At 50.3% G+C, this 26,570-nt stretch overlaps 5 protein-coding genes across 9 annotated transcripts in view; 2 read left to right on the top strand and 3 right to left on the bottom strand.

Annotated features, from left to right (window-relative positions):
- The window catches only part of Nploc4 (NPL4 homolog, ubiquitin recognition factor), a 54,249-nt gene extending 53,026 nt beyond the window's left edge, over window positions 1–1,223 (bottom strand). The window contains exon 1 of the mRNA XM_034507047.2: window positions 1,013–1,223. Within this exon, the coding sequence (XP_034362938.1) occupies window positions 1,013–1,027 (15 nt within the window). The 5' untranslated portion in view covers window positions 1,028–1,223. The remainder of the gene's footprint in view (window positions 1–1,012) is intronic.
- A 4,076-nt stretch (window positions 1,224–5,299) lies between these two features.
- On the top strand, window positions 5,300–10,429 carry Tspan10 (tetraspanin 10). 2 transcript variants are annotated; one of them, XM_034506841.2, is made up of 3 exons: window positions 5,300–5,453; window positions 7,133–7,764; window positions 9,197–10,429. In XM_034506841.2, exons 1-3 carry the CDS (start codon window positions 5,415–5,417, stop codon window positions 9,522–9,524), a joined length of 999 nt encoding a protein of 332 aa, XP_034362732.1. In that variant the 5' UTR covers window positions 5,300–5,414; the 3' UTR covers window positions 9,525–10,429. The 2 variants fall into 2 exon arrangements, with proteins under 2 accessions (XP_034362732.1, XP_076791447.1); XM_076935332.1 differs by having other exon boundaries at window positions 7,130–7,764.
- A 533-nt stretch (window positions 10,430–10,962) lies between these two features.
- On the bottom strand, window positions 10,963–15,516 carry Pde6g (phosphodiesterase 6G). Its single transcript, XM_034506842.2, has 4 exons — window positions 15,364–15,516; window positions 12,841–13,062; window positions 11,789–11,829; window positions 10,963–11,361 (listed from the first exon to the last, which is right to left on the bottom strand). Exons 2-4 carry the CDS (start codon window positions 12,984–12,986, stop codon window positions 11,285–11,287), a joined length of 264 nt encoding a protein of 87 aa, XP_034362733.1. The 5' UTR covers window positions 12,987–13,062; window positions 15,364–15,516; the 3' UTR covers window positions 10,963–11,284.
- Window positions 15,517–18,069: 2,553 nt separating this feature from the next.
- On the bottom strand, window positions 18,070–19,493 carry Oxld1 (oxidoreductase like domain containing 1). Of its 4 annotated transcripts, none has more exons than XM_034507325.2 (2): window positions 19,216–19,493; window positions 18,070–18,661 (listed from the first exon to the last, which is right to left on the bottom strand). In XM_034507325.2, the coding sequence occupies exons 1-2, from the start codon at window positions 19,453–19,455 to the stop codon at window positions 18,239–18,241; spliced, it is 663 nt and encodes a 220-aa protein (XP_034363216.1). In that variant the 5' UTR covers window positions 19,456–19,493; the 3' UTR covers window positions 18,070–18,238. The 4 variants fall into 4 exon arrangements, with proteins under 4 accessions (XP_034363216.1, XP_034363213.1, XP_034363217.1 ...); XM_034507322.2 differs by having other exon boundaries at window positions 18,070–18,775; window positions 19,216–19,492; XM_034507326.2 differs by having other exon boundaries at window positions 19,279–19,492.
- Window positions 19,494–19,498: 5 nt separating this feature from the next.
- On the top strand, window positions 19,499–25,158 carry Ccdc137 (coiled-coil domain containing 137). The gene is made up of 6 exons (XM_034507321.2): window positions 19,499–19,709; window positions 20,073–20,206; window positions 21,357–21,579; window positions 23,045–23,127; window positions 23,840–23,919; window positions 24,046–25,158. The coding sequence occupies exons 1-6, from the start codon at window positions 19,513–19,515 to the stop codon at window positions 24,259–24,261; spliced, it is 933 nt and encodes a 310-aa protein (XP_034363212.1). The 5' UTR covers window positions 19,499–19,512; the 3' UTR covers window positions 24,262–25,158.
- The last annotated feature ends 1,412 nt before the right edge of the window (window positions 25,159–26,570 follow it).

Below are 26,570 nucleotides of genomic sequence, written 5' to 3'. Positions count from 1 at the left end.
CTGCATCCAGGATAGGAAATACAAAGAGAACAGAAGACCCCTAAATGGAGCTGTAAGGAAAGAGAAGCTGCCCTCAAAGGAAAGCCTTAACTCTTAACTTGACAGTAATGGCAGCCCTTGTCTGCAATGAGGTAGGTGAGGTGGGAGGATGTCAAGGTCAAGGATGGGCTGGGATAAAATAGTAAGACTGTCTCAAAACAAAACAAAACAAAACTCAAGAGCTATACTTCCCTGGAAGTTCATGGAATCCAGAGACAAGTGATGTTCTCCAATGCAGGAAGCCATTGAAGGGCTGTCCCAGGCATATGGCAACCAACATGATTCCGATTCCACGGAAATCCCAAATATTCCTCAATGCCGGTCATAATTATTCTGTCAGACCAGTCTTCTACTCATATCTATCATTTCCCAACCCCCGCCACGTATCCTCTGGAGAGAAACTCCCACAGGTTAACAAACGGCTGGTTATCCTCTTGTTTTACTGACATATTTCATGGGGTCGGGGGTGACAATCTCTACTGTCAGGCTAAAGTGAAATCAGTCTTCTTTATTACACTCCTTTTAAACAGGTGGTCGTCAAGTTGTAACTGTGTCAAAGAGGAGCCAGTCCCGCCTGTTTTCGGTTTGCCCCCACGGCCGCGTCCTCCGTGGGAGAGGGGTTCCCCTAATGATGCCCTTCTCCGGTCGACTCTTCCGGAGTGAAATCATGACGAGGCACTGCTGGGATGGGGGAGGAGAGAAGGACGTAACCGGCTTCGGGGCCTGGGAGGAGGCCGAGGTCCCTCAGAGCAACCTGCGGCAGCAGGGAAGAAGAAGGCCGCTCCACTCGGAACGCTCGGCCTCCTTCCCGCCAGCCTCTCCGGGCTCGGCTAGGGCAGGTACCTCCTCAAAACCAGGGCGAGTGAGGAGAAACCGCCGGCTCCGAGCGCCGTCCAGCGCTGGCCCGCCCAGGACGCCCGCAAATCTGCTGCCTCATCCCGGCGCCCCGCTCCCTCCCGGCCGCCGCACTCACGATGCTCTCGGCCATGGCGGCCGCTCCTGTCTCCGGGCTCGGGCCCCGGGCTCCCGCCGCCTGTCTCCCCAAGGGCCTCGCAGCCCCGGCCTCGGCCTCGGCCTCAGCCCCGGCCTCCCGCCGCCGCCGCCACCGCCGCTCCAGCTTCGCCGCCCGGCTCCGCCAGCGCCGACGTCCGGTGCTTCGCTCAACGCACTCCGCCAGGCGAAGAGAGAAGCTAAAAAACAAGGTTCCGGCCCCGCCAACGGCCGCGCGCATGCGCAAGTGGCGCCGCGCGTACCTCAGCCCCGCCCCTCCTAGGCGCGCGTCTCGCCAGGATTCCTAGGCTGGACCCAGGATCCTGAATTCAGAAGACTCGCAGGAGAGGCTTGGTCCAGAAAGTTGGAACAATACGAAAAAGCTGCAAGAAGAGACAAGCATCAAGATCTCGCTCAAATATAACCGTTAAGGAAGTTCTTTACCGTCTTCACAATTTTCCAGCAATGAGCTGGAACTTCTTTTGCATTGAATTTTGTAACTTCGCGCATATGATTTGAAACAGAAGACGACGTTATGGAAATCTCTTAAGTGGCTACTGAATTTTTTTGTTTTGTTTTGTTTTGGCTTTTTTTTTTTTTTTTTGAGACAGGGTCTCACTAAATATAGCCTTGGCTGTAGACCAGGCTGGCTTGGAATTCACAGTGATGGACCAGTCTCAGTGCTGGAATTGAAAGGCAGGCACCCTCTCCTGGTTCAATTTATGAGTGTACTAAACTCTGTTTATATTTTAGACTGTTTATTCATTTATTGTTTTATATATATTATTGTATACATTATATATTGTATATAATATATTACATAATATTAAATATAATATGATATGTTAAAAGGACATAGTCCTGGCAGTCCTGGAGCTAGCTCTGTAAACCAGGCTGGCCTCAAACTTACAGAGATGCGCCTACCTCTGCCATCCAAGTGATGGGATTAAAGTTATGTGCCGCCACCACCTAAATAAATTTTTCTTAAAGTTTTTAATGTATCTTATATATGTATGAGTGTTTTGACTGTGTGTGTTTTGTATGCCTGGTATCTGAGAACATCAGAAGAGGAAGTGGATCCTTTGGAACTGGAATTTCAGATGATTGAGACCCACCATGTGGGTGCTGGGAACCAAAACCAAGTCCTCTGGGACAGCACCAAATACAGGTCCAGCCCTGACCTTGAGCCTTGGATCCTCCTGTCTCACATGCTGGGGTTTCAGGAGTCTGCCATCACACCCAGTTTTGTGGCTCCTGGTGTAAAACCCAGGCTTCTTTCATGGTAGGACAGCTCTCTACAGACTCATGCACATCCAAGGCCCATTTCCATCCTGGTGTCAGGTAGCCCGAGCTGGTTTCCAGTCAGAAGTCTTCCTGAGTAATTGGGGTTATAGGTGTAACACCACCACACCTGGCGCCCTCTCTTAATTCCATTAAACTGTCAATGTCAGTGCTCATAACACTGACATAATCACGTTCTGTAGCCTCTGGTATTTAATTTTGGTGAATCCATTTCATCAACAAATTTTACTGCATGCTAACTTAGTGTGTGGCATGGCCCTTACAGTGGGTGTAGAGGAGGACATGGGCTCCTGCCTGGGACCAGTTGCCCCATAGGGAGACCAACTTGCAAGTACGTAAAATCCAGCGGATGTTAATGATGAATACACAACCAGAGCAAGGACACATGTGATAGAGAATGTTTAAAATAAGACGATGAGGAGCTGGAGAGATGGCTCAACACTTGAGAGCATTAACTGCTCTTCCAGAGGACCTGGGTTCCATTCCCAGCATCGCCACGACGTGTGATGGTTTGTATATGCTTGGCCCAGGGAGTGGCACTATTAGAAGGTGTGGCCCTGTTGGAGTGGGTGTGTCACTGTGGGTGTGGGCTTTAAGACCCTCATCCTAGCTGCCTGGAAGCATGTATTCTGCTAGTAGCCTTCAGGTGAAGATGTAGAACTCTCAGCTCCTCCTGCACCGTGACTGCCTGGATGCTGCCATGTTCCCACCTTGATGATAATGGACTGAACCTCTGAATCCAACCTCAATTAAGTGTTGTTCTTGGTCATGGTGTCTGTTCACAGCAGTAAAACCCTAACTAAGACACCATGGTGGCTCACAACCTGCTGTAACTCCAGTTTTAGGGGATCCAATAGCCCCTTCTAGCATGAAGACTAAAGACCCATACACATAAATAAGATGATCAAGGGACCAAGTGAATCAAAGTGCATGCCAAACCAGATGACTTGAGGTTAATCCCCTACACTCACAAAGTGGAAGTAAAAACAAATTCTTGGACATTGTCCTCTGACCATCACACACACACACACACACACTCACACACACACACACAGAGAGAGAGAGAGAGAGAGAGAGAGAGAGAGAGAGAGAGAGAGAGAGAAAGACAGAGAGAGAGAGAGAATCTTCTTTAAGATTAGGCTGGGCATGATAGCATATACTTTTAATCCCAGCAGTTGGGAAGCAGAGATAGGTGGTGATCTGAGCTCAAGGCTAGCCTGGTCTACATATCAAGTTCCAGGACATCGAGAGCTACACAATGAAACCCTGTCTCAAAATAAAATAAAGATGGTTAGGGTTGACGTGATGCAGTTTTTATTGTCAGTTTGATACAACCTAGACACGCCGGGGAAGAAGGAACTTCCGGTGAAGAACCTGCCTTGATCACATTGATTTCTGTGGTCTTACTGTGACAGACTGTCCTGACAGATGGTTGACATGGAAAGGCTGGCTCCACTATTGGTAGCACCATGTCCTAGGCAGGTAGGCCCAAGCTCTGTAACAAAGCTAGCTGAGCATGAAGCAGAAAGTAGGCCGAGGACCTTCCTCCAGGTTCTTCCTTGAGTTCCTAGCTGACTTCCTGTCCACAGAGCATAGTCATCTGTGAAGAGACCTCCAAAATCTTACCTGAGCTGCCCTTTCACTAGCTGCCAAGTCCATCAGGACCTTGGTGCTTTTTCCACTCTGGCCCAGGTATATGCTAACATGCCCAGTCTGAATATTTCATACAAGAGGAACTGAATAAAATGTGACTTTAGCCAGGTAGTGGTATTGGTGCATGCCTTTAATCTTAGCATTTGGGAGACAGAGACAGGAGGAACTGAGTTTGAGGCCAGCCTGATCTACAGAGTGAGTTCCAGGACAGCCAGGGCTACACAGAGAAACCCTGTCTCGAAAAACCAAAAAAAAAAAAAAAAAGAAGAAGAAGAAAGAAAGGAAGGAAGGAAGGAAAGAAGAAAGAAAGAAAGAAAGAAAGAAAGAAAGAAAGAAAGAACAAAACAAAGAATCTAGAGCCTTTATGCAAAAATAACAGGCACAGGAGGGCTATAACTCTGTGAGGTCCTAGATTTCATCCTCAACACTGGGGTGGGGAGACATTTGATATGTACAGCAGGACCTTGCCTTAAACATGTCTACAGAAGGGCTTCCTGTTGTCTCAAGGTCATGTTGTCCTACAATGACACTAACAAACACATCTACTTTACACATACAAACCAGTCAGAAGCAGAGAGACAGAGTTGGGTGGTAGAGCCCAGGGTTGACAGCCTTGGGACATGCTTTCTGGGGACATGCTTTCTGTCTCCATAACAAGTTGCATAGCTCAAGTCTTTTAGATACAAGGACTGGATGGTGACCAGATGAGAGATGGCTCAGTGGTTAAGAGCACTGACTGATCTTCCAGAGGTCCTGAGTTCAATTCCCAACAATCACATGTAATCCCAGCAATCCCATCTGTAATGGGATTTGATGCCCTCTTCTGGTATACATGAAGAGAGTGACAGTGTGCTCACATACATAAAATAAATAAAAATTAAAATTAAAAAAAATCCTGCTTCTGAGAAGCTTGGAGAGAAGGGACATCTGGAATGTGAATACTGATTTGTTCTTGCTCTGGATGAACTACAAAGATAAACTGGATTTTGTGCTGCCTGTGGGGCTCCTGGGTCTGCTATTGTGAACCAGTTTGCACAGAACTGATCCTTTGAGGGTACTGATAGAATACCAGCTGAGCCTACAGGCCAAGACCAAAATGGGAGTCAACAGTGATGGCCATGAGTCCAGCATTGGGGCCACCACACCAAAGTCATGGTTGTGTAGATATTAGGGATATTCCCAGAGCCAAGGCTGAGAATTACAGGCTAGAAAGACCAGATGCATCTGTAGAAGCAGGCCCCTGCTATAAGCCCTAAAATGTGACTCCTCACATGATCCCACTGTGATCGTCCTGTGGGTGGAGCTTGCAGCTCTCCAGCCCTGGGTTGTACAGTTCACAGAGAAGCCAAGGGACGCCGTTACTCTAGGACTGTAACCTGTTCAAGAGAGACACTGGCTACCGGTCTCCGAGGCTTTCCCCATTTGTGTGGATGATGGGGTGGGAAGAAAGCAGCCCCTTGCTGTCTCAGGTGAGCCAGTACTTTGTGGCCTAGCTCAGGTTGAAGATGTCTCTTGGCTCTAAGGCCCTCTGGGAAGCTCCTGGACCTGGTTATAGTCTACCTGACTCCTGGCCCTGCCCCCAGTCTAGCTGTGTGCTAGGATTTGTCATTAAGCAGGTGCCAATGGGTGATGTTCTCAGATAAGGGTGGAAGCTTCATTAATCAGACAGTTCTCTTTACCCATGGGTACACTTGGGTGGTAACCTTTAAGGTGCCCCCAGTAAGTCTGAAAGAAGTATTGATTCAGGAACAGATAAGGGCAAATGTCCTTTGAGGGTGAATGTGGACTCTGTGACCTTAGGTAGTCTTAATGCTGCTAGTGGGCTCTGGCAGGCTGTCCTTTTGCTCTGACAGACTCTGGCTGACAAATAACCTTCACACATTCTGCTCCAAATTCAGGGTAAAAGAGCCATCCACGCAGCTGGACAAGCACGGATGGAAGGGATAACTTCTTCCTGGCGGGGACTGGGATGAAATGGGACCCTTGCCTAGACACCCGGTTGTAGTCACGCCCAAGTCAAAACTGTCATTCAAAAAACCAGGTCGAGAGTGGGGCTACCCCATCTCCCTGTAGAGGGTCTCTCATGTCTGCCTGCTCTGCTGAGCTGCCTGCTGGAGGACAATCCTTCTCTACATTCCTGCCCCAGTCTATTGGCTGCCTCTCTCCCTGCCCAGGAAGCCAGGCAGGCAGTACCCAGACAGTGTCTCCCTGTATCCTCTGCACTAGGTCCAGCGTAGTGTCCACACTTGGCCTAGGCTCAGTTGGTAGGTTTGAGATGATGCAAAGAAATCAAGGTTTGTTTCATGCAAGAGGGTAGTCACAGGATTCACTTCTCTATCCCAGGCAGCCTGCACTGATGGCTCGGGTGGGAAAGTCCCTCCTGTGACTGCACAAAGTCACTGCTGGAGTGTGTGTGGGGGGTGGGGGGACTACAGACTGATTCCAACACAGAGACCATTCCAAGCTAGGGGAAGCAGACCCACCTGCCATGATTCTGCCATGTGGAAGGAACACAAATCCTGACCCATGCCAGGCAGTGGTGGCGCACGCCTTTAATCCCAGCACTTGGGAGGCAGAGGCAGGTGGATTTCTGAGTTCGAGGCCAGCCTGGTCTACAGAGTGAGTTCCAGGACAGCCAGGGCTACACAGAGAAATCCTGTCTCGAAAAACCAAAAAAAAAAAAAAAAAAAAAAAAAAAAAGAAAAAAAAAAAAAAGAAAAAAAAAAAAAAGAAAAAGAAAGAAAGAAAGCAAGCAAGCAATCCTGACCCGTGACTATCAAGTCTGGGTTAGACTATGCTGGTCCCTCTTTCACAAGGGTATAGAAGAACAGGAGTGGGCACAGCTTTTAACTGCTGCCCTGTCCAGTCTTTCTTTACCAGGGACCTTGCGGGGAGCTGTCATTACACTGTCCTAATGGAGGGTGGCCTCACACATCAACCCTGGAAGGCAGTGAACTAGGACCCTCATCACTCTTTTAGGCCACAAGTCCCCAGGCCCCAAGCTATTCAATTCTCCAAGTCTTTACTTCCTCCCACCCCATCCTCTGAGCCCCTTCTCTGATGAGGCCTCACCCCTTTCTCAATGTCACAGAGTGTGAGAGACTGAGGTTTCACCGATACAGCCTCTAAGTTTCCTTTCCTTCAGCAGGACACCGCTGGCCCAGAGCAGCCACCCACCAGGAACTGTCTACCTACTGCAAATGTTCCACGTACATCACTCTGGGAGAATCAAAAGGGGGCCTGGGGCTGGAGATGCTGTCCTGTGTCAAAGCACAAGGCCTGGAGGGAAGACCAGGCCTCCTCCCTCCCCCTTCCCACAGGGAGCAACTGTGTCAAGTATCTGGTTTTCCTGTCTAACTTCATCTTCTCCCTGCCAGCTCTACTGGCCCTGGCGGCAGGGCTCTGGGGCCTGGCTGTTAAAAGGTCTCAGGGGAGCAGCTGGGGTGGACCTCTGCCCACAGACCCCATGCTGGTGCTGGTGCTAGGAGGCCTGGTAGTCAGTGTGGTGAGCCTGTCTGGATGTCTGGGGGCTCTCTGTGAGAACAGCTGCCTACTGCACTGCTACAGTGGGGCTGTCCTCTTTTGTCTGGCACTGGAAGCCCTGGCAGGTACTCTAGTGGTGACCCTCTGGAACCCACTGCAGGACAGCCTGAAGTATATACTTCATGAGGCCATCACCCACTACTGGGATGACCCAGACCTGCACTTCCTCCTCGACCAAGTCCAGCAGGGGCTGCAATGCTGTGGGGCAGTATCCTACCAGGACTGGCAACAGAACCTGTGAGTGTCCCCCAGACTCCATGTGGGTGGTCTAGATGCCTCACTCAACCGTTTGAGCATGCGTGCATATGCATGTGCGTGTTCTTGTGTGCACACACAACCACATGCAGGCACTCCCGCTTCCACATGCCTGGACACAAGGGTACTCATGTAATACAAATAGCCTCACCTACTTTCATATATCCCTCTTATATAAACACAAAATGAAGTCTCACACTGAGGCACACATAGACTAACATATACACAGACAGACATGCAAATGTGTGTGTTTACTCATGAGGTGTGGACACTGGCCTTTGCCTAGGCCATGAGTCTTGAGCCTAAACAAGCCCAAATTTTGGCCAATTCTAGAACCCAGACTTAGCTTGTCCGTGCTGTCCCTCCAGGTAGGTGTCTTAATAAAGAAGCCAAGCCAGTAGACACCAGAAATTTGTTTTTCAATCTTAGAACATTTCGGTGTCAAGAAAAATACCTTAGGGGTAGCTCAGGTCATCAATCTATATGTATGTGTTCATGTGAGTGTAATTAAACTTCCAATTTAGGCATGGCACAATGCTTTATGTTCTGCTTGAGGGTCCCTGTTTTGTCTGATTCCTCCAATACACAGACACCCTGAGCAGCTCCTGTCCTCCTTGTGACATCCAGGATAAACATTATGGTCCTTCTATGAAGCCAGTTGATATCGAGGGATGGAGAAAGATGAGGTTCTAAAGACTGGTTTTTTGTTCCTTGCATAGCTACAACATATTGTGTGGCCATGCTCCTGGCACCCTGCAGAGCACCCTCAGGTCAATGGGAGAACCTGCCTGGTCCCAGAGTGTGCTCTGTTCATGGTTGTCAGGGCCAGTGAGGTCTAGACCTGTGGAAACTGCAGCTGAGGCTCCTTAGCCACTAAGGGGCTCCTCAGATCTCTGGGCCTTTGGCTGTTGCCCAGGAACACCTCTTCTTAACTGCAGCTCCTTCTGGAAACTTCTGTGGAAGCTTAGTTTACTTCCTCTCTGACATTGCTCAAACAAACTCACAGTGTGGATGGGACGAGGTCTTGTCACCTCCTCTCCTCCAGTCACCTCATTAAACATGTCACTGCCTGCTAAGCCAGACACTCTATTCCACCTTTACCCCTGGTCTGCAAGCATAGAGGAGTGTAAACACTAAGATATGAGAATCTGGTGCTCTTGTGTGTGTGTTTGTGTGTTTGTGTGTGTATACACATGCCTCATATGCACACGAGTGTGTGCTTGTACATGTATACATATGCTTCTTCATATGCACATGTCTGTGTGTGCATGTGTGTGTGTCTGTGTGTGAATGTGCCTCTGTGTCTGTGTGTGCGTGAGAGAGAGAAAGAGAGAGAGAGAGGGAGAGGAAGAGGGTGAGGGAGGGAGCCTGAAGGCAGGCCTTCTCTCCAAGACTAAACCTTGTGTGCCTGCAGCTACTTCAACTGCAGTTCTCCAGGGGTGCAAGCCTGCAGCCTTCCTGCCTCCTGCTGCATCAACCCCCAGGAAGACGGAGCTGTAGTGAACACTCAGTGTGGATTGGGGGCATTGCACCTGGACCAGGATGCAGCTGGACAAGTAGTTTACCTGCAGGGCTGCTGGCCTGCGCTGCAAGAATGGCTTCGGGGGAACATTGGTCCCATAGGTGGCTGTGCTATTGCTGTTGTCATGATCCAAGGGTCTGAACTCCTCTTGGCTGCCTGCCTGCTAAGGGCCCTAGCTGTCCACAAGGTAGCAGAAGACATAGAACCAGGCCCTTTGTGAGCTGCTAGCGCTACGCTCTCCACCAAGCAGAGCTGAGAAGACTGCAATGCATTTACAAGGTTCTCTCCACCTTCCAGGAAAGGTGACAGGGCTTCCACTCCTGGCCCTGGCTTCTTTGCTACACCTGTTCTATCGGTCCCCAAGACTCACTTAGGTGGCCTCTGTGCTGCTCCAATTTCACAATCTCACTTCTGATTTCTCAGGACCCAGCTAAGCCCATGGCTGTCTTTGCAAAGGCCACCCTGGTGGTCTGTGTCTGCTCCTACCTGCCCTGTGCCCCCTAGATGGTAGAGGAGCCAGTGCTGGGGGCTCTCTCTTCCAATCTCAGCCACCTTCCCTGATCTGTCTCACGCTGACTGGCTCTGGGTCTCCATTTCATCACTACTGGCTTCTCATGGGTCTCCTCTTGCTTTCTGGTCTTTGGTAAGATGTGGGGTAATGCCCAGGGCACACCCTGTAGAAAACTGTTTTGGTAGGAGGAAGGCTTTGCTTATTGGTGTGTCCATTTGTATTCGTATAGTAAACTACAGATCTCACAATGACTGGGACTTTTCTCTTTCCAAAATCAAAAGGGAGACAATTCCTCATTTCCCAGCTAGGGCTGACTGCCAGCAGCAGACAGGCCAGCTTTGATTTTATCTGTAGTTAACATGGTCAGTTTACAGCTGTCTCATAAGTGGAGTCTTTTTCTTTTCTATTCTTTTTTTTTTTTTTTTTGATAGAGCCTCACGTATTGCAGGCTAGCCTCCAACCCCCTACATAGCTCAGGATGATCTGTCTTCAGCAGTCTCCTTCCTCCAGCTCTCCAGTGCTCAGATTACAAGTGTGTACCACCAGGCCCAGAGGGCCCTCCTAAAAGCCATGTTCTGGTCATGCCCAAAAAATAAACATTTACCCTAAATGTTGTGGGTGCTTTGGGGTGAGTTTGTCCGTATACCATCCCCGTGTGTGGAGTCCTCAGGTTAATGGGGGTGCACAGCAGCAGACAGCTGTCAGTCTCAGGATGGACTGGCTAGACCAAGGGCTACTCACTGGATGTCCGTGTTTAAGTTTCTAGTTTTTGTCTTTCCCCACCCTTCTTGAAGAATGTGCTTCACTGACTATGGCCAGAGGTGAGGGTCATGGCCAGGCTCATATGTCCAGGACCTCAGGCCTTTGGGGAGAATGGGATCAGTGGGATTTTTCTATTTCTCTTCCTGGCCAGTCTCTCTTACCTCTACCGGCCCTGGTCCTTCCTTCACAGTGCTGATAGAGCAACCAGCCCTCCTGAAGGTACAGCTCTCTGTCAGCACACCTCAGATAAGCAAGGACATGCTAATTTTATTTTGAAGTAGGGGCAAGAGACAAGAGTATGTTGGGAAGGTTGGTATAATGGGAGGAGTAGCTTAGTAGCTTATGTGGGACAGTGTCCCACCCCACGACACCCATCTGGAAGGGCTGCAAGAGAGAGGAACTTTATTACCCTCAGAAGTCAGTTCAAGGAACATTACAGACACAAGAAGGGCAGGAGGTGGGGCTGGTTCCCACTCCCTTCTTTCTGCTGACCAGTGACTTCAGGTCAACAGGGTGTCCTGTGGGAGGCTGGAGGCTCTCAGTAGCTGGTGTCAGGACCAGAGGTTGTCCCAGGAGGCCAGGGTAACCTGGCTAACTCCAGCTCAGGCTTGGGCAGGGGTCCTGGACAGGGTTTATACAGGGTGGTGAGGTGGGATGGGTCTTCAGCAGCAGGTGTCTTCCACAGGGCTCTCAGAGCAGGGCTCTGACTAAATGATGCCATACTGGGCCAGTTCGTGCAGCTCTAGGTGGTTGAAGGCCTCCCAAGGGCAGATGACCGTGATATCTGCAGGAAAGGTGTGGTTAGGGAGACGCTGTGACCCTGGGGCCACCCATTTCCTGCTGCCTTGTATTTCATTCCCCAAACAGAAGCATGTCTGCCTGGGATTGAGGGTCTAGACTATGGTTACAAATTTCCTCCCAGGCAGGAAGCACCAGCGTTGTGTTCTGGGTCTTGCCTCCAGTAGAGAGGGATGTTGTAGGCCCAAATGGGGAGCTCAAGGGACCCTTTGCCAAAGTTGGAAGGAGAAGCAAATGTTTCTCCTGTGCCCTGTGAACCTGCCCCATGGGGAAACCCTTCTCTGATGTTGGGAGAGAAATAAGGGACCAGAAGGGAGGCAGGCTAAGCAATAATCTGGGACCAACGGGAATATTTCTGAGGGATGTAGGGCACTTAACAGGGCTGTCCAGAAGCAGCATCCTACACAGCATACCTGTTCCCAGGCCCTCCATTCCAGGGATGTCATCCCCAAACCTGCAATGACAGAGTGGTTAAGGATGTTATCTCCAGGTCTAGATCTAGCCACCCTAGAAACCAGGCTGAAGGTCTCCTCCCCTACATCTGCTACTGGGTACGATCTGAGGACTCTCCTCCACCACCATGTGCCTAGTGTGCTTTCCTGAGATTTACAAGCAGAGGACCAGAGAAGGAAGTTGCCTGGGTGAGTATGGGCTGTGTGTCTCTGCAGTGGAATGAGTGTGACCTGAAACAAGCTAGTGGGTGTGAGGGTGCTGTGTGTGTCTCAGTGTGCAGGCCATGGTTTGTTTCTGAAAGACACACACACTGGAAATTAGTCCCCAGGGCAACAGTCTTGGGAGGCGGTGGAGCTTCAGGAGGGGAACAAGTAGAAAGTGACTGAGTCCTGAGGAACATTACAGTGGGTCAATGCCAATCTTGTAGAACAAGGTTACAACTACAGACATGGTGGTTGTAAGGGAGACACCGGTTCCTCTCTGCTTTCTAGTCTCCTCTACATATGATCTGTCTCTTTTTCCAGCACTCCTGCCAAGATGCCATCCTCCAGGTTGCCATATACCTATACAGTCTTTTCCAGATGCCAAACAGTTGAGACCACCCCTCCTGGAACCTTTGATCTCCAAAACAGTGGGCACAAGAAATCTTTTCTGCAAAAGTATTTTGTCATAGCAACAGACAGCTGGCTAAGACAGAGTTTCTGGGTGTTCATATGTAGGTGTCTGTGTCCATAGGAGAGAGTTCTGGGTGTGCACACATATCCCTGAAGAGGATCAGGCAGTCTGTTTCCCAGACCTGCCTGGCTGCAGCACCTGGAGTCAATGATAGCCCTTCATTCCCCTAGGACTCCTGAGGCCCCAGTCTCAAGGATGAGGACACACTGCTAAGAACCCTGCCCCAGCCTCCACCTTGTCCTCCTGTGCAGCCCAGGAGGAGTGTTCCTTCTGTGAGAGGCTAAGGCCCAAGAAGAGTGCTTCGTCAGTGAGAGACTCCCTTCTGTTGTTTGCTTACCCTTGCACGCCTTTCTTGGGGGGCTTGCTCTTGAACTGCCTTGTCTGCCGTTGCTTAAATTTAGGTGGTCCTTTCCTGGGGGTGACTGGTCCTCCTATCACCCGTGTGGCTGGCCGAATCTCACTCTTAGGTAGCTCCAGGTTCATGGTGAGGCTGACAGAGACACTGCAGTGACCCTCAGCTTCTGGACTCTGTCAGGATGGGTTGGACTCCTCATGCAGGCTAGAGTAGACCAGATAAGTCCCTGTTAGCCCCCTTGCTTGACCCAACAACCCTGGGAGCAGAGAGGGCTGACACCCAGGAGCCGCCCGAGATGGCTGACTGCACTCCAGAGAACCACATTCCCGCTCCACTTGGGCTCCCAACATTGTCCTTCTGCCTGGTACCATCAGACACCTCCTGTTGCTAGGAGTCACACACAACCCTTGTACCCATCCCATACTCTGAATCCACACCAAACCCACTTTTTGGCCCCTTCGCATGTCCCATACCTGGACGTTTTACTACCTCTCCTTGCAAGTAGCCATTGAACACCCTTGTCTGCTTCCCAACCCACCACACACTGGAATCTGATCCAGCCTTGTCACTCTGTGGGAAGCCTTCCGAGGATGCCTGGGACTGGTACAAAGGACACTCCCTCCTGATCCTGCAGGCAAGCCTCACAGTCACTTGCCTTCCCTTCCAGGTGGTTGGCCACAGGCTGCTTTCACTCGTTCCTGGTCCCTTCTCAGGAAAGGAAGGCCTCCTCTACATCATGTTGTTCTGTATTCCCAGGTCCTGATTTATTTCTTCATGTTATATACTGGAAAATTATCTATCTATCTATCTATCTATCTATCCACCTATCTATTTTGAGGCAGGGTCTCTCTGTGTAGCCCTGGCTGTCCTGGAACTCTCTTTGTAGACCAGCTGGTCTCAGACTCAGAGACCTGCCTGCCTCTGCCTCTGGTGTTCTTGGATTAAAGGTGTTATTTATGGGCTGGAGAGATAGCTCAGTGGTTAAGAGCACTGACTGCTCTTCCAAAAGTCCTGAGTTCAATTCCCAGCATCTATACGGTGGCTCACAACCATCTGTAATAGGATCTGACACCCTCTTCTGGTGTGTCTGAAGAGAGCAACACTGTGCTCATTTACATGAAATAAAAGTAAATCTTTAAAGGCATTATTAACATGCCCCTGTAAGTGTATTTGTTCATATTTATGAACTTGTTGTTTGGGGCTTGTTATCTGTTTCTTTTGATTGGATTGGTGCTGATAAATAACCTGCACAAAATGGAACATACAGCTGCTCTAGGGCAGGGCCTTGTCTGTGAACAGCTGAGCTGGGGACCTCTCATCTACATGACACTATTTTAGATGGCTGAGCCAAAGTGGGCCTCAAGGAGAGTGGTCACACTGGGACTCTCCCGGGCACAGGATGCCAAGAGTGCTCACTAGGTCACTGGATTGGGGGCTTATTCTGGGTTGGGCATCACCTCAGATGCTGGTGTGGTTGAGCTGGCCTCTGCTGCCCCATATCAGGCCATAACCTAGAAGACACTGTACAGGATAGCCCCTCCACAGAACCTTTCCCCAAGAGCTCTAAGCCCCAGTGACCTTGGTCATGGACAGTATAGCTTTCTGTAATCCTATTAGTACCTGAAGGAGACTCCTAATCCCCCAGGGTTTCTAGAAAGCTTCATAAACCTCACATGCTACTGAAGGTTCTGAGGCCATACAGGTGACCCAGACAGGAGATGTTGCCCCGACTCTTAGGTTTCCCAAGGGACTACTCTTTTTTGTCCTCAGTCTTAAGCTACTGTCAGTGGTTTGCTGGAACATCAAGGCTGAGACTAATCAACAGGGAAGCAGAAGTCTGTTGTAGGCGACACCCTCCTCAGTCTAGTGGCTCCCTTCTGTCATTCCTAGGTTCAGCCTTTGTGCCCGAAGCCAACATCAGCCTAGAAACCAGGACTCCGGAGCATAGGAGACCAGGCTGCTCAGTCCCTGGAGCACCTATCCTTACTTCCTAGTGGAAAAATACTTCTCCAAAGCTGTTCCCTGACAGAGCTCCAATGATCAGTGCTGTTTCTGTGGAAACCATGTCTGAGATGCCTAGCCAGGACTAACCTAAAGCTGGTGCCATTTAATTATATGATCAGGTTGCTGGTCTTGGTAACAGAGGCACTACCATTTGGCATTGTGGGAAAGCAGAGCAGGTGATCGGTAGGATGTCTATGCTAAAGGACAGGGGAACAGATCAGGCTTTTAAAGACTCAAGAGCTCAGCGGAGGTGGTAAAAGCCTGTTAGCTTCCCCCAACCCAGGGTGAATGAGCAGTCTGGTTTGCTGGACCATCAAGGCTGAGACTAATCAACAGGGAAGCAGAAGTCTATTGTAGGCGACACACTCTCCCCGCAGTCTAGTGGCTCCCCTCTGTCATTCCTAGGTTCAGCCTCTGTGCTCGAAGCCAGCACCAGCCTAGGAACCAGGACTAGGTTGATGCCTAGCTGTCAGAAGGGGCAACAGGATGGGTCATACTCACCAAGCACTGGACAGATCTCAGGGAGTCACGGGTGCCGGTTGTCTGGAGCTGGATCAGCAGAGCACTGGCCTAGGAATTTATCCTTCTCCTTTTGAGCGGATTATGATTCTCTTTTTTAACGATACACTAATCAGATTTCTGGGCCTTGAGGGAGCCGCCACTGCCTGGGATGCTGGGGGTAGGCCGAAGGGGGTCAGGCAGTCAAGGGTCTGAAGGAAGGACACCCAGGTCCAGTAGGTGGCCAAGAAAAGGAGGTGAAATACGACTTTCACTGGTTGTGGGGCTATGCTTCACATGTACATGGCCTCCAGAAACTACTGGGCCATCTTCCAGACGGCCCTGGCTTGTTCTTACCCCTCGCTTTGTCCCATCCATTGAGGAATCCCTGTCGGTGGACCTCCATGTTCTGTGTAGCAGCCTCTTTCCATTTTTCCCTTACCCTTCAGCCCTGCCTCTTGCATTTCAACCCCAAGGCCTGAGCATTTGATTCTCTGTGTTGTCCATTTCTTGTGCCTGTTCTTCTAGCTTCCTCCTCTGGGTCCTCTAGAGTTCTGCTCTAGTATCTTAGGGTCACCCCTCAAACTAGGCAAGGGCATTTTGTTTGTTTGTTTGTTTTTTCAAGACAGGGTTTCTCTGTGTAGCGCTGGCTGCCCTGGAACTCACCCTGTAGACCAGGCTGGCCTCGAACTCAGAAATCCGCCTGCCTCTGCCTCCCAAGTGCTGGGATTAAAGGCGTGCGCCACCACTGCCCTGCACAGGGCATCTATTTCAGATCAGTTTCTTTTCTTCTAACTCATTTGTATAAAGCTTAGATAGAATTGGGCTTTTAAAGACATGGTCTTATTTAGTCCCAGGCTGGCCTCAAACCGTCGAGTAGCTAAGGACGGTCTTGAACTCCTCGTCCACCTCTCCCTCCCAAGTCCTGGAATTACAGGCATGTGCCAACACAGCCAGCTTGGCACCATTCTTGTCTTAACCTTTGTCTTCTACACTGAAGTGGTGTAGGAGGCATGTTATACTGCGAGTGTCTCGCCCACCGTGGGGCACTTCACAGATGCTTGGTGCTAAGTACCTGGGGGTTAAATTGGTGGAGGCTCACTGCAAAGGGCTAGCCAGTGCCTTTCCATTGGGCGCATCTCATATGGCATGACCTTACAGGCCTTTGCCACAAATTATCCAAAGTTGGAAATGTTGGCTTTTGTAGGATCCATTGGTGTTGACATTTTCTAGAGAGGTGAACAAACATCTACCTACTCTGGGGCAGGAATGCCAGAGAAATGGTTCCGCCCAAGTAATGCCTGGCAACCTGATGAGCTTACTGAAGTGAATTATAGGAGCGTGGATGGTTAAAGGCAGCTGTCTTACCAGAAAGTCAACCCCATCAAGAGCGGTGATTCAGCTGGGTGCGGTGGTGCACTCCTTTAGATCCCAGAACTTGGGAGGCAGGTGGATCTCTGAGTTCGAGGCCAGCCTGCTCTACAAAGCAAGTTCCAGGACAGCGGACAGCCAAGGCTACACAGAGAAATCCTGTGAGGGGGTGAGGGAGGGTGGTGGTGTACTTTAATCCCAGAACAGAGGCAGGCTGATCTCTGAGTTCAAGGTCAGATTGGTCTACAAAGCTAAGGCTGTTACTCAGAAACTATGGCCGGGCAGTGGTGGCGCACGCCTTTAATCCCAGCACTTGGGAGGCAGAGGCAGGTGGATTTCTGAGTTCGAGGCCAGCCTGGTCTACAGAGTGAGTTCCAGGACAGCCAGGGTTACACAGAGAAACCCTGTCTCAAAAAACAAACAAACAAAAAAGAAAGAAACTATGGGAAGGTAGGCGGGGGCATGGGGGGATGGGTCACAAAGGTCGTCTGTCTGGAGTTTCCCACACAGCTTGCAGGCAGCTCAGCTAATTTAGTATCCACTTTCCAGCAATGGCTTATTGATTGTCTTGCCTTAGGGAAGGCTCTGTGTATCTTGCAAGTTTTAGGAGCTTCCTGAGCCCAAGTTTTATTTACTTACTGAGTCTTTTGAATCTCTTTTTGGAGGAAATGTTTAATCTATAGTAAGTAGCTTCACAAGGGTCTTGGACCTAATAGGTGTGGTCACCGCTATCGTTTATCTGGGCCAGCCCTGGCTGAGTACTTTGGATGGCATGTAACATCTGCTGGAGATACCAGCCTGAACTGTGTTCGGTCAGCCACTAGACAAGTGCCTCTACCTTCTGATCTCTATTTTGTTTCACAGATCCGTGTGAAACACCAAACATAGAAAAGGTCTTATTTATCAGCTCAACCTTAGGAGGAAGTCGCTTTACATGGGATAGGTGGGTACAAACGCATTTAAGTCCTTGTCGGTACCTGAGCGCTCATCCTGGAGCTCGATGCTCCAGCCACCTGGTTATTCTAACAGTGCTCAGAACTCTAAGGGATGGCCTTCACCACCATGTGATAGAAAGAACATCTCCCTCCAGGACCCAGCAGGAGACAGGGAGCGGCTAGGCCCTTGCTGGTTCTCGTTTACCACAGATTGGAACCAGAGTTTACTGTCAGCAGGACACCCAGGTACACTGGGGGCTGGAACGGCTCCTGTCTCAGGATGTTCAGGAACATGGGTTCGGCTTTACCCATAAGGGAAGCTGCAGCTGTTCAGCAGGGATACAGTCAGCTTAGGCATGCTTTCTCTGACAAGACAATAAAGGCAGAGAGACAACACAAAAGCTTCTCCATGGTTGTCACAGAGGGTTCATTTATTCTGAGGTGAAGTTGTTACACAATAATCCTTGTTCCTGGCAGACTTGTGGAGTCTTCCAGACTCAGGAACAAAGGTGATCCTGCTGCTTCTTAAGGGTAGCCATCTGCCCATGATAAGGAGTCTCAGGTAAACTGGATCAGGCTCCACTCTGCATTCGGAGCCGGATCTCCATCCTGAGGAAGGCCTTGAGGTTCTCATCTGTCACATGCTCCTCCAGAACGGCCAGGGCCTTCTCCCCACCATCCTGGTAGAGCCTCAGCAGAGCTTCTGCATAGTCCACCCATACACAGTTAGGACAGCCACTCATACAGCAGTTTGTAGGAGGCTCAAGCTCAGGTGGCAGAGTGTATGGGGGCCCTCTGGGGCTCCCCCTGGGCAGGGCGGCCTTTGGCTCCCTGTCAGCCTCTGTACCTACGTGGAAACCTTCTTCCCTGTGGTCCGTCCCCAACTTTCTGCAGCTACCAGTGACTTGCACTGGAGTGTGATGTCTGTGAAGAACACTGTGTCTTCCTCGGGGAAGACTCTGGCAGCAGCCCCAGCTGGAGAAGTGGTGCGTTCCCTGTGAACATGGGATAATCCGTATGGCTCTCCAGGAAGCTGTTCCCAGCTCTGGGAAGTGTTCAGCCTTCCTAGCGCTGGGATGGCGGCTTAGCGTCCTTCTCAGCCTCACTTCCTGCAGAACCATAGACAGGTTATTATATTTGATTTCTGTATACTGTTTCGCTATCTGTGAAGTGGACATACTGGTTGGTATGAGAAGAAACTTGTGAAGGGCTCGCTCGGGTCAGTGCCAGGCACTGGGCTTATGCTATCAAAATCTGCATAAGGAACAACTGCACATCAGACAACCAGACAGACGACAAATCCTGGACAGGATAAGGGGAAGTCTATCGAGCCGGTTGATCCTCACCAGCCAGCTATAGCTGAGCGCTTCTCTGACCATGCTGACTACATATGTCATCCTCAGCCCGGTGTCCTCTTCCAGCACTTCACAAGAGACACTTAAGGGACATTGGGTCACCCCATTTTCCGTCTCTCACATCTCAAAGGCCCTCGGGTCCCTTTCCCTGCTATTCACTCATGACCCTGGTCACTGTTACTCTTGCAGTTTACTTGCCCACTAACTAACTCGTCTGGGGCCCAGACCAGAAGAAAACTCTCAGTGAGCACGCTGACCATGATTCCTCCAAGCGCTGGCCTGCCTCCCAGACCGGGGATACCTCGGCTGCACGAAAGGCTTCGTGCAACCCAGCTGGGGCACTGGGGTCCGCTCAAGCCGCGGGCATTTGTCCAGCACCAGAGCGCAGCTCCCAGCCGGCCTCCCCGGGACAGGTAGTGCAGCAGCGAGCCCATAGCTGGTGCGGATGACGGAGCCAATGAGCTTGGGACGCAGCGCAGGAAGCGGAAGTGATGCTCTCAGGCGGCCAGCAAGAGGGCGGAAATAGTTCCGTGCAGGACGCTCCTGGGGTAGTAATGGCGAGGCCCGGGGTAGCGCGGGCCACCGCGCGATCGGCCGGTCTTGGAGGCTCGAGACAGCCGCAAGCGCGGCGGCAGCAGCAGCAGTCGCAGGGACAGCAGCGCTCGGCCTCACGGCCGGGACAGCGCAGGTGGGTGCCATCCCCGGGAGAGGACCCAGTTGGGAGCTTTTCTACGTACCTCAGCGCAGGCCCACGCGCAGCCGTGTGTTGAATGAACGGAGGTGAGTGTTTCAAGTTTCCCAAGAGCCACGTTCAGGGTATGAGGTCAGGGCTGCCAGCCTCCCTGGGCTCTAGAGCGCCTTTTGCCTCAGCATGCTGAGAAAAACCAGTTCAGGGCAGCCTGGGTCGAGGGTGAGGAGAGGACCGCGTGTTCACTGCCCCTGAACCGTTTCTTTACAGGCTTAATGCCTACTCGATTTCTGGTTATGTTATACGTGGAAAGGATGACACTCCTCCTGGGTTTTTTTTTTTTTTTTTTTTTTTTTCCTCCAGCAAAGAAAAGAAGAAAGTGAATTGCAAGCCTAAGAACCAGGATGAGCAAGAAATCCCTTTCCGGCTCCGGGAGATTATGAGGAGCCGACAGGAGATGAAAAAGACGCTAAGTAACAAGAAGAGAAAAAAAGAGGGTATGTACAGCCCTTGCTGTGTGCTGCGTGCCATCATAGCTTTGTCTGAACCCATCCAGTTGCCCAAATACTTAAAGGTGTTTGAGGCAGTGGGAATACACCAAGACCAGGCACTGGGAGTGCAGGGTATGAGAAGGACAGCACAGGGCTGATTTTACAGCACTGCTTTTGTACTTCATATAAAAGTGCTTGGACTTTCTAGGTTTTGTTTTCAATTATGTATTTGCAAGTCTGACCGGTGTAGAGGGAGGTACATGCAATTGCTTCTGGAGGCCATGAGAGGGCATTGGAGCTGGAGTTACAGGCCTTTCTGCTCTGTGTGGTTTCTGGGGAGCCAAACTCAGGTCCTTGAAGGAATACTTTTTTTTTTGTTTTTTTGTTTTTTTTTCTGAGACAGGGTTTCTCTGTGTAGCCCTGGCTGTCCTGGAACTCACTCTGTAGACCAGGCTGGCCTCGAACTCAGAAATCCACCTGCCTCTGCCTCCCAAGTGTTGGGATTAAAGGCGTGTGGCACCACTGCCCAGGCAGGAGTACATTTCCCCTCCCCCACCCCACCCCCATTTTTATGTACATTGGTGTTTTGCCTGTATGCATGTCTGTGTGAAGGTGTCAGATCTTGAAGTTACAGATAGTTGTGAGTTGCCATGTGGATACTGGGATTTGAACCCAGGTCCTTTGGAAGAGCAGTCAGTGTTCTCACGTGGGGAGCCATCTCTCCAGCCCTTGGGGTACATGTTCTCTCTAGCCACACTGGTGTGTTTTGGGGCTTGCTTTTTTTTTTTTTTTTTTTTTTTTTTTTTTTACCTTTGATCGGGTGTTTCCAGGTAGCCCTGGCTGGCCTCACCAAAATCAGTTTATCTCCATTTCCAGAGTGCTGGAATTACAGGTGTGTGGCTCGGTGCTTGGCACTGCTCTGAGTTCTTTGTTCACCTGTGTGGCAGTGGACATCTTTGACAGTACGTCATGAGATCACATCTGGGGCTCCTCTCAACTGAGTATTTTAGCTCTCTCTCTCTCTCTCTGCTTGTCATAAGCCTGGTCCTCCCCTCTTGAGGCTGTAGGAGAGTAACTATCACGGGCTGCTTACCCGTCACCTATTACTTCATCCTTAGCTTCCTCTACACCTACTCTGGGTGTCCTTTCTCCTCAGCCCAGGTGGCTTTCAAGAAGACATTGGAAAAGGAAGCAAAGGGAGAGGAGCCAGACATCACTGTCCCCAAGTTCAAGCAACGGAAGGGAGAGTCTGATGTGGCCTACGTCCAGCGCATGGAACAGGAGGCCCAGCATGTACTGTTTCTTAGCAAGAACCAGGCCACTCGGCAGCCAGAGGTGCAGGCAGCTCCCAAGAAGGAGAAGTCTGAGCGGAAGAAAACGTGAGTTGCAAGGCCGTGGGCCCTGGTGATTGTCTTCTCTTTGTCAGTCAGCCTTGTCCGTCCGTCTGATGACTCGGGAGACTCGGGAGCTGAGGCCCTGGTCAGAACAGCCTTTCAGCATGGGAAGCTGGAGCCCGGTCGGTAGTCCACAAAGACCGTGCTTCTGTTTTGTTAGGTTTGTTCCTCTGGAGACAACACTGGAGGGTCTAAGAACTGGACTGGAAGGGGCAGTTGTCTGCCTTGGAGGCACTGCTGTAGGAAAGTGGAGAAGGATAAGCTTGGTGTGTGTGCTACAGTAGGACTTGCTGGGTGCCAGGGCATAATGTCCTCCGGGGAATGACCCATGTGGGGCTGTCACGCAGCCTGCTACCTGCACTGTAGTGGGCTTGTGGCTAGTGTTCCTCTTGGTCTGATAGAGATTTGAGTTTGTCCAAGTTCTGTACCTTCTTGGCCTGGTGTCTTTGACTGTAAAGAGGAGATAATGTCACTTTCACGATGCTCAGATATTCTCGTGTATCGTCCATGGGGATGGTGTCCAGCCAGTCGAATCCCACCATAGGGGACCATGAATTTGGATTCCCCCTATCTGCTGAGTCACCTCCTGCTCAGGCTGCCCCTGGCTTGTGCACATATAGAGAGAGGTAGTTTTGTCAAAAAGAAAAAAAGTGTGTGTATGTGTGTGTGTATGCATGCATTCTACATGTGTATATATGTATATGTACGTATATGTGTGTGTACATAAATATGTACATGTATACATGTATACATATATGTATACACACACACACAGAGACATTTATATGTATAGAGAGAGAAAGAGAAGGGGGATACACAACTCACAGGAAGAGTCAGTCCAGGATTTCATTGAAAGGCTGAGGATGGAGTCCTGCTGTGAGTTCAGGCCAGACAGGTCTCAAACAAACAAACAAACAAACAAGATGACCACAAATAGTTACCTATTTATTGTTCCTCTTCACCGGTGCAGGAAACACGCCTCTTTCCTATTCTTTCAGCTGTGATGAGATGGCCTTCTAGTTCATTCTAATGCCATATTCACACGAGCAGCCCAGCCCAGTTACAGTGTTCTCCAAGAGCTCAAAAAGAGGTGTGGTGTGCCGCCCATGTGGTGCACTCTGACCCAGTCTCACACGTAATCCGTGGTATGAGGTGTATTTTCCCAGGTAGATAGCCCCTGGGTCCCAGCAGCGTAGTGCGTGGCACATGGCTTGCTACAAGCCACTTAGCTACATCCTTGCCTTCCTTTTGATAACCCAAAATATCTAGGCTTTTCATTCTTTGGGGCTGAGAAATACTCACTCGGGACCCTTGGGGAGCCTGTTGGATGCCGAACATGAGTTTGTATCCCAGCCCCACATTTTGGAACCCTTGAAGACAGGCTGACCTCTGCTGTCCCTAAAATGGACCACGAGCTTAGGAATCTGGAAAACATGTGCTTTTTCCCCAGGTTCCAGAAACGACGACTTGAAAAGGCCCAGAAGAAAAGGGAAGCAAGGGCAGTGGACAGATTGGAGCAGGAGCTGCTAAGAGGTAGCTCTTCCCATAGCAACCACAGAAACTGTAGTCCCCACAGCCGGGGCCGGGGCTTCCACTACACCTCTGGGTGGCCCCTGTGGACTCTCAGGCTCACCACCACTAATAGGCCAGTGAGTTCTGAAGCCTTCAAAAGGGAGGGTGGGTGGGTACCCCGTCCAGCAGGACATTAAACAGGGGTCCAGGGAGGTCACCTGAAAGAGAAGATGGGGGAAACGGGCAAACGCAAAGAATTGTGATCTGTCTGTAGTCTGATCAAATCGCAATTTTTAACTTTTTCACACACATAAAGGCAGGATGTGGGGAAGGGGATGATGCAGGAGCATGGGTGTTCAGGGGGAGCACAGATATCTTCCAGAACAGGGTATCGGCTGGATGGAGGTTCAGGGGACAGGTTACTATGACTCCGCCTATGATTCACTTGTCCTTATCTAAGTTGATACTATCCACCAAGGCTTCTTATCCACAAGGTCTATGACTATTCAGGCTGGCAACTTTCCATCAAAGCTGCCTGTTTACAATAGCTTCTAGCCATCTGTTTCAGTGTTTTTCACAGAGACCCAAGACTTTGTGTTAGCAGGCATGTATGTCAGGCCTATCCCTGATTTTTGCCTATGGCTTATTTTAGGCCTTCAGTGTATAAGCAGGGCTGCCCCTGACAGGTGGGCAAGTCAGAAATGACATGGTCTTCTCTTCACTGTCTCTCCAGATACTGTGACGTTTGGAGAAGTTGTGCTGCAGCCCCCAGAGCTGACAGTACAGCCTAGAAGGAGCACAATCAAAGATGCGGTATGTGGGGACCAGGGAATGCAGGGAGGGGTGGTCTGCAAGGTCTTCCCTTGCTGGGGCAGCCAGAACCCTTTACCCCTTCTTTCCTAGCTGAGCTTGTGCTACAGCCTTCCCTCTCTTCCTCAGCCTGGCAAGAAATCACTAATGCTGAGGATGCTGTTGGGCCCTGGTGGTGGGTCCCCGGCTCCAGCCACCTCACTGGCCCGCCAGCGGATCCTGGGGGAAGAGCGGGAACGGGCTGTGCAGGCTTACAGAGCCCTGAAGAAGCTCCATCGACAGGAAGTGACACCTGCACAGCCATCAGGCAGCTCTTCCCAGAGGCAGCTCCAGACTTGTCTATGATGCAGAGACACAGGGGTCTAATCCCCTGGAAAGGGAGAGACAGCAGATGTCTGATCCTGGATAGGGTCCTGAGAGTAAGCTTTCAGTTTGGAAGGGTGCTTTTCCTTCCCCTGAAGACTGTCCTTTTAAGAGTGACCATCACTGTATCCCATCTCTTATAGGGCAAGTTCCCCCAACACTTGCCTGAGACACAGCTGGAAAGGCTGGTACTTTCCTGGGCCTAAGTTCATTCTGAAACAAGTCTCGGCTGGGACAAGCCAGGACCACTGTAGAAAGGACTCAATCCCTTAATCCAGCTAATTACTGAAGAAGCTGCTGGTGTAGGTCAGCCTATTGTTTTAAGACAGCTTCCATGGCCTCACTGCAACCATTGGAAGGTAGGGACAGCAAAGCAGGTTAGCGGGACAGTGAAAGAGCAGATATACCAAGGGAAGGGGGTCCTGGCAGTCAGCACCTTTTTTTTTCTTTATTTGCCTGCAGGGGTCTGTACATGAGACCAGAACTCTCAGCCCACGTTTGGTTTGGGTAGAGGCGGGGTGTTGGTATTGGCTGAGTGCCTTGAGGTATGCACATGGAAACCAGGTTTCAGTGGTTGACGCAGCAGAGTTTTTATACCAAAAGGGTAGTGGCAAAAGAATTGGGAGTTCAAAGCTGGTCTTGACTTTAAGCAAATGTGATGCCTGCCTGAACAGGTTAGGAGAGTGTCTCAAAACCTTCCCTAGACATCAAAAGAGCTCAGCTTGGACGCTGCTGGGGAAGCCCACAGTCCTCCAGGATACCTAGGAGCCTCCCTCCATCAAAGCTGGTCCTGGAGCCCAAGTGGAGTGCTTTTAGTCCCTCTTCCAAATGTGCGTTTTCCAGAGTGAAGTTTATTAAAGCTTTTGTTTTGCTCTTTAAGTCTGGGCCATTGCTCTCTGACACACTTATTTACAGCCCCAGTCAGTGCGTGTCTGTGTGACAGGATGAATATGCAGATACACACCTAACAGTAGCAAAAAGAGAGTAGAGTGGCCACTTATTTCCCACTGTGCATCAGGACTGGGGTCGGGGCCTGGGAGCCACTGTTACCAGAGGGTGTCACTTTTGAGTTTTTTTTTTTTTGGTTTTTCAAGACAGGGTTTCTCTGTATAGCCCTGGCTGTCCTGGAACTCACTCTGTAGACCAGGCTGGCCTCGAACTCAGAAATTCGCCTGTCTCTGCCTCCCAAGTGCTGGGATTAAAGGCGTGCGCCACCACCGCCCGGCCCACTTTTGAGTTCTTGAGAAGCAATGTAACCATCCATCTAAAGCACAACTGGCCAACTGCGAGCTGCATTGAAGGATTCTGGGTAATTACCCCTTTAAGAGCCCATATGTGCTTGACTCGTCTCACTTTCTGTTTACTAAAGAAGCCCACACCCACGCTTTCGGGAATTGTCTTCTGAGTGCTTCTCTTTCTCAAAATACCTTTATTAACTAACCCCAACTAAAAGAATGTTTTCCTGCTGTGCTTAAGCCATCTCAGATTGACCCTGGACCAGGTGGAACCTGTCTAGGCTTCCCCACTCCTCACTTCTGGTATGGAAGATGTGGCAGCTCTTGTTCCCACCCACTGCAAGGTCAGGTCTGGTCTCTGCTGCCATCTTGGACTCCTAACCCTCAGAGCAGCTCCACCATTACCTCATTATGGAATAGGCACTGATAGGAATACACGCGTGGGTTCATACGCATGTCTTCATGTGTGTAAAGGTCTTCATGGTGTAAAGGGCAGGATACAAAGGGTTTCCCTGGCCCTCCCCGCTTTCTCCTGGTTGAAAATCAGGCACCTTGATCTTACTACCTGGGTGCAGGTAGTAAGTTTTTCTCAGCAGATTTGAGCCCAGTTGGGGTAAAGATTACCACACTCATGCATTTGTCAAGCTAACCCAGTAGAAAGTTAGCACCTCCTGTGTGCCTTCCTGTCCACTAGTGGGACATTAAAAGCTCATATGGACAGATGCATCAGTGAGAACATTCTTGTTTCTGATGAGGTTACAGACACATTCCCCTGCCCCCAGAATTTTGTTTTGAGACTGTCTCACTGTGTCAGCCAGATCTCAGAGATCCTCCTGCCTCTGCCTTCCAAGTGCTGGAATTAGAGGAATGCTCTACCACACCTGCCTGTTGTTACACCACTGCCCCCATCTTTTTGAGAGTTTAACTCCTGAGGTGAAAAATGGTCCTTCTACTCTTGTCTCTTGAGTAGCTCAAGCCACAGGCGTGTGCCACCACATCCCGCCTAATTTTTCTCATTTGAAATAATTTTTTTTAAAAGATCTATTTTATGTATAT

The sequence above is a fragment of the Arvicanthis niloticus genome, chromosome 6, assembly GCF_011762505.2.
Source record: "Arvicanthis niloticus isolate mArvNil1 chromosome 6, mArvNil1.pat.X, whole genome shotgun sequence".
Classification (NCBI taxonomy): domain Eukaryota; kingdom Metazoa; phylum Chordata; class Mammalia; order Rodentia; family Muridae; genus Arvicanthis; species Arvicanthis niloticus.
This window is presented reverse-complemented; position numbering and strand designations above follow the sequence as displayed.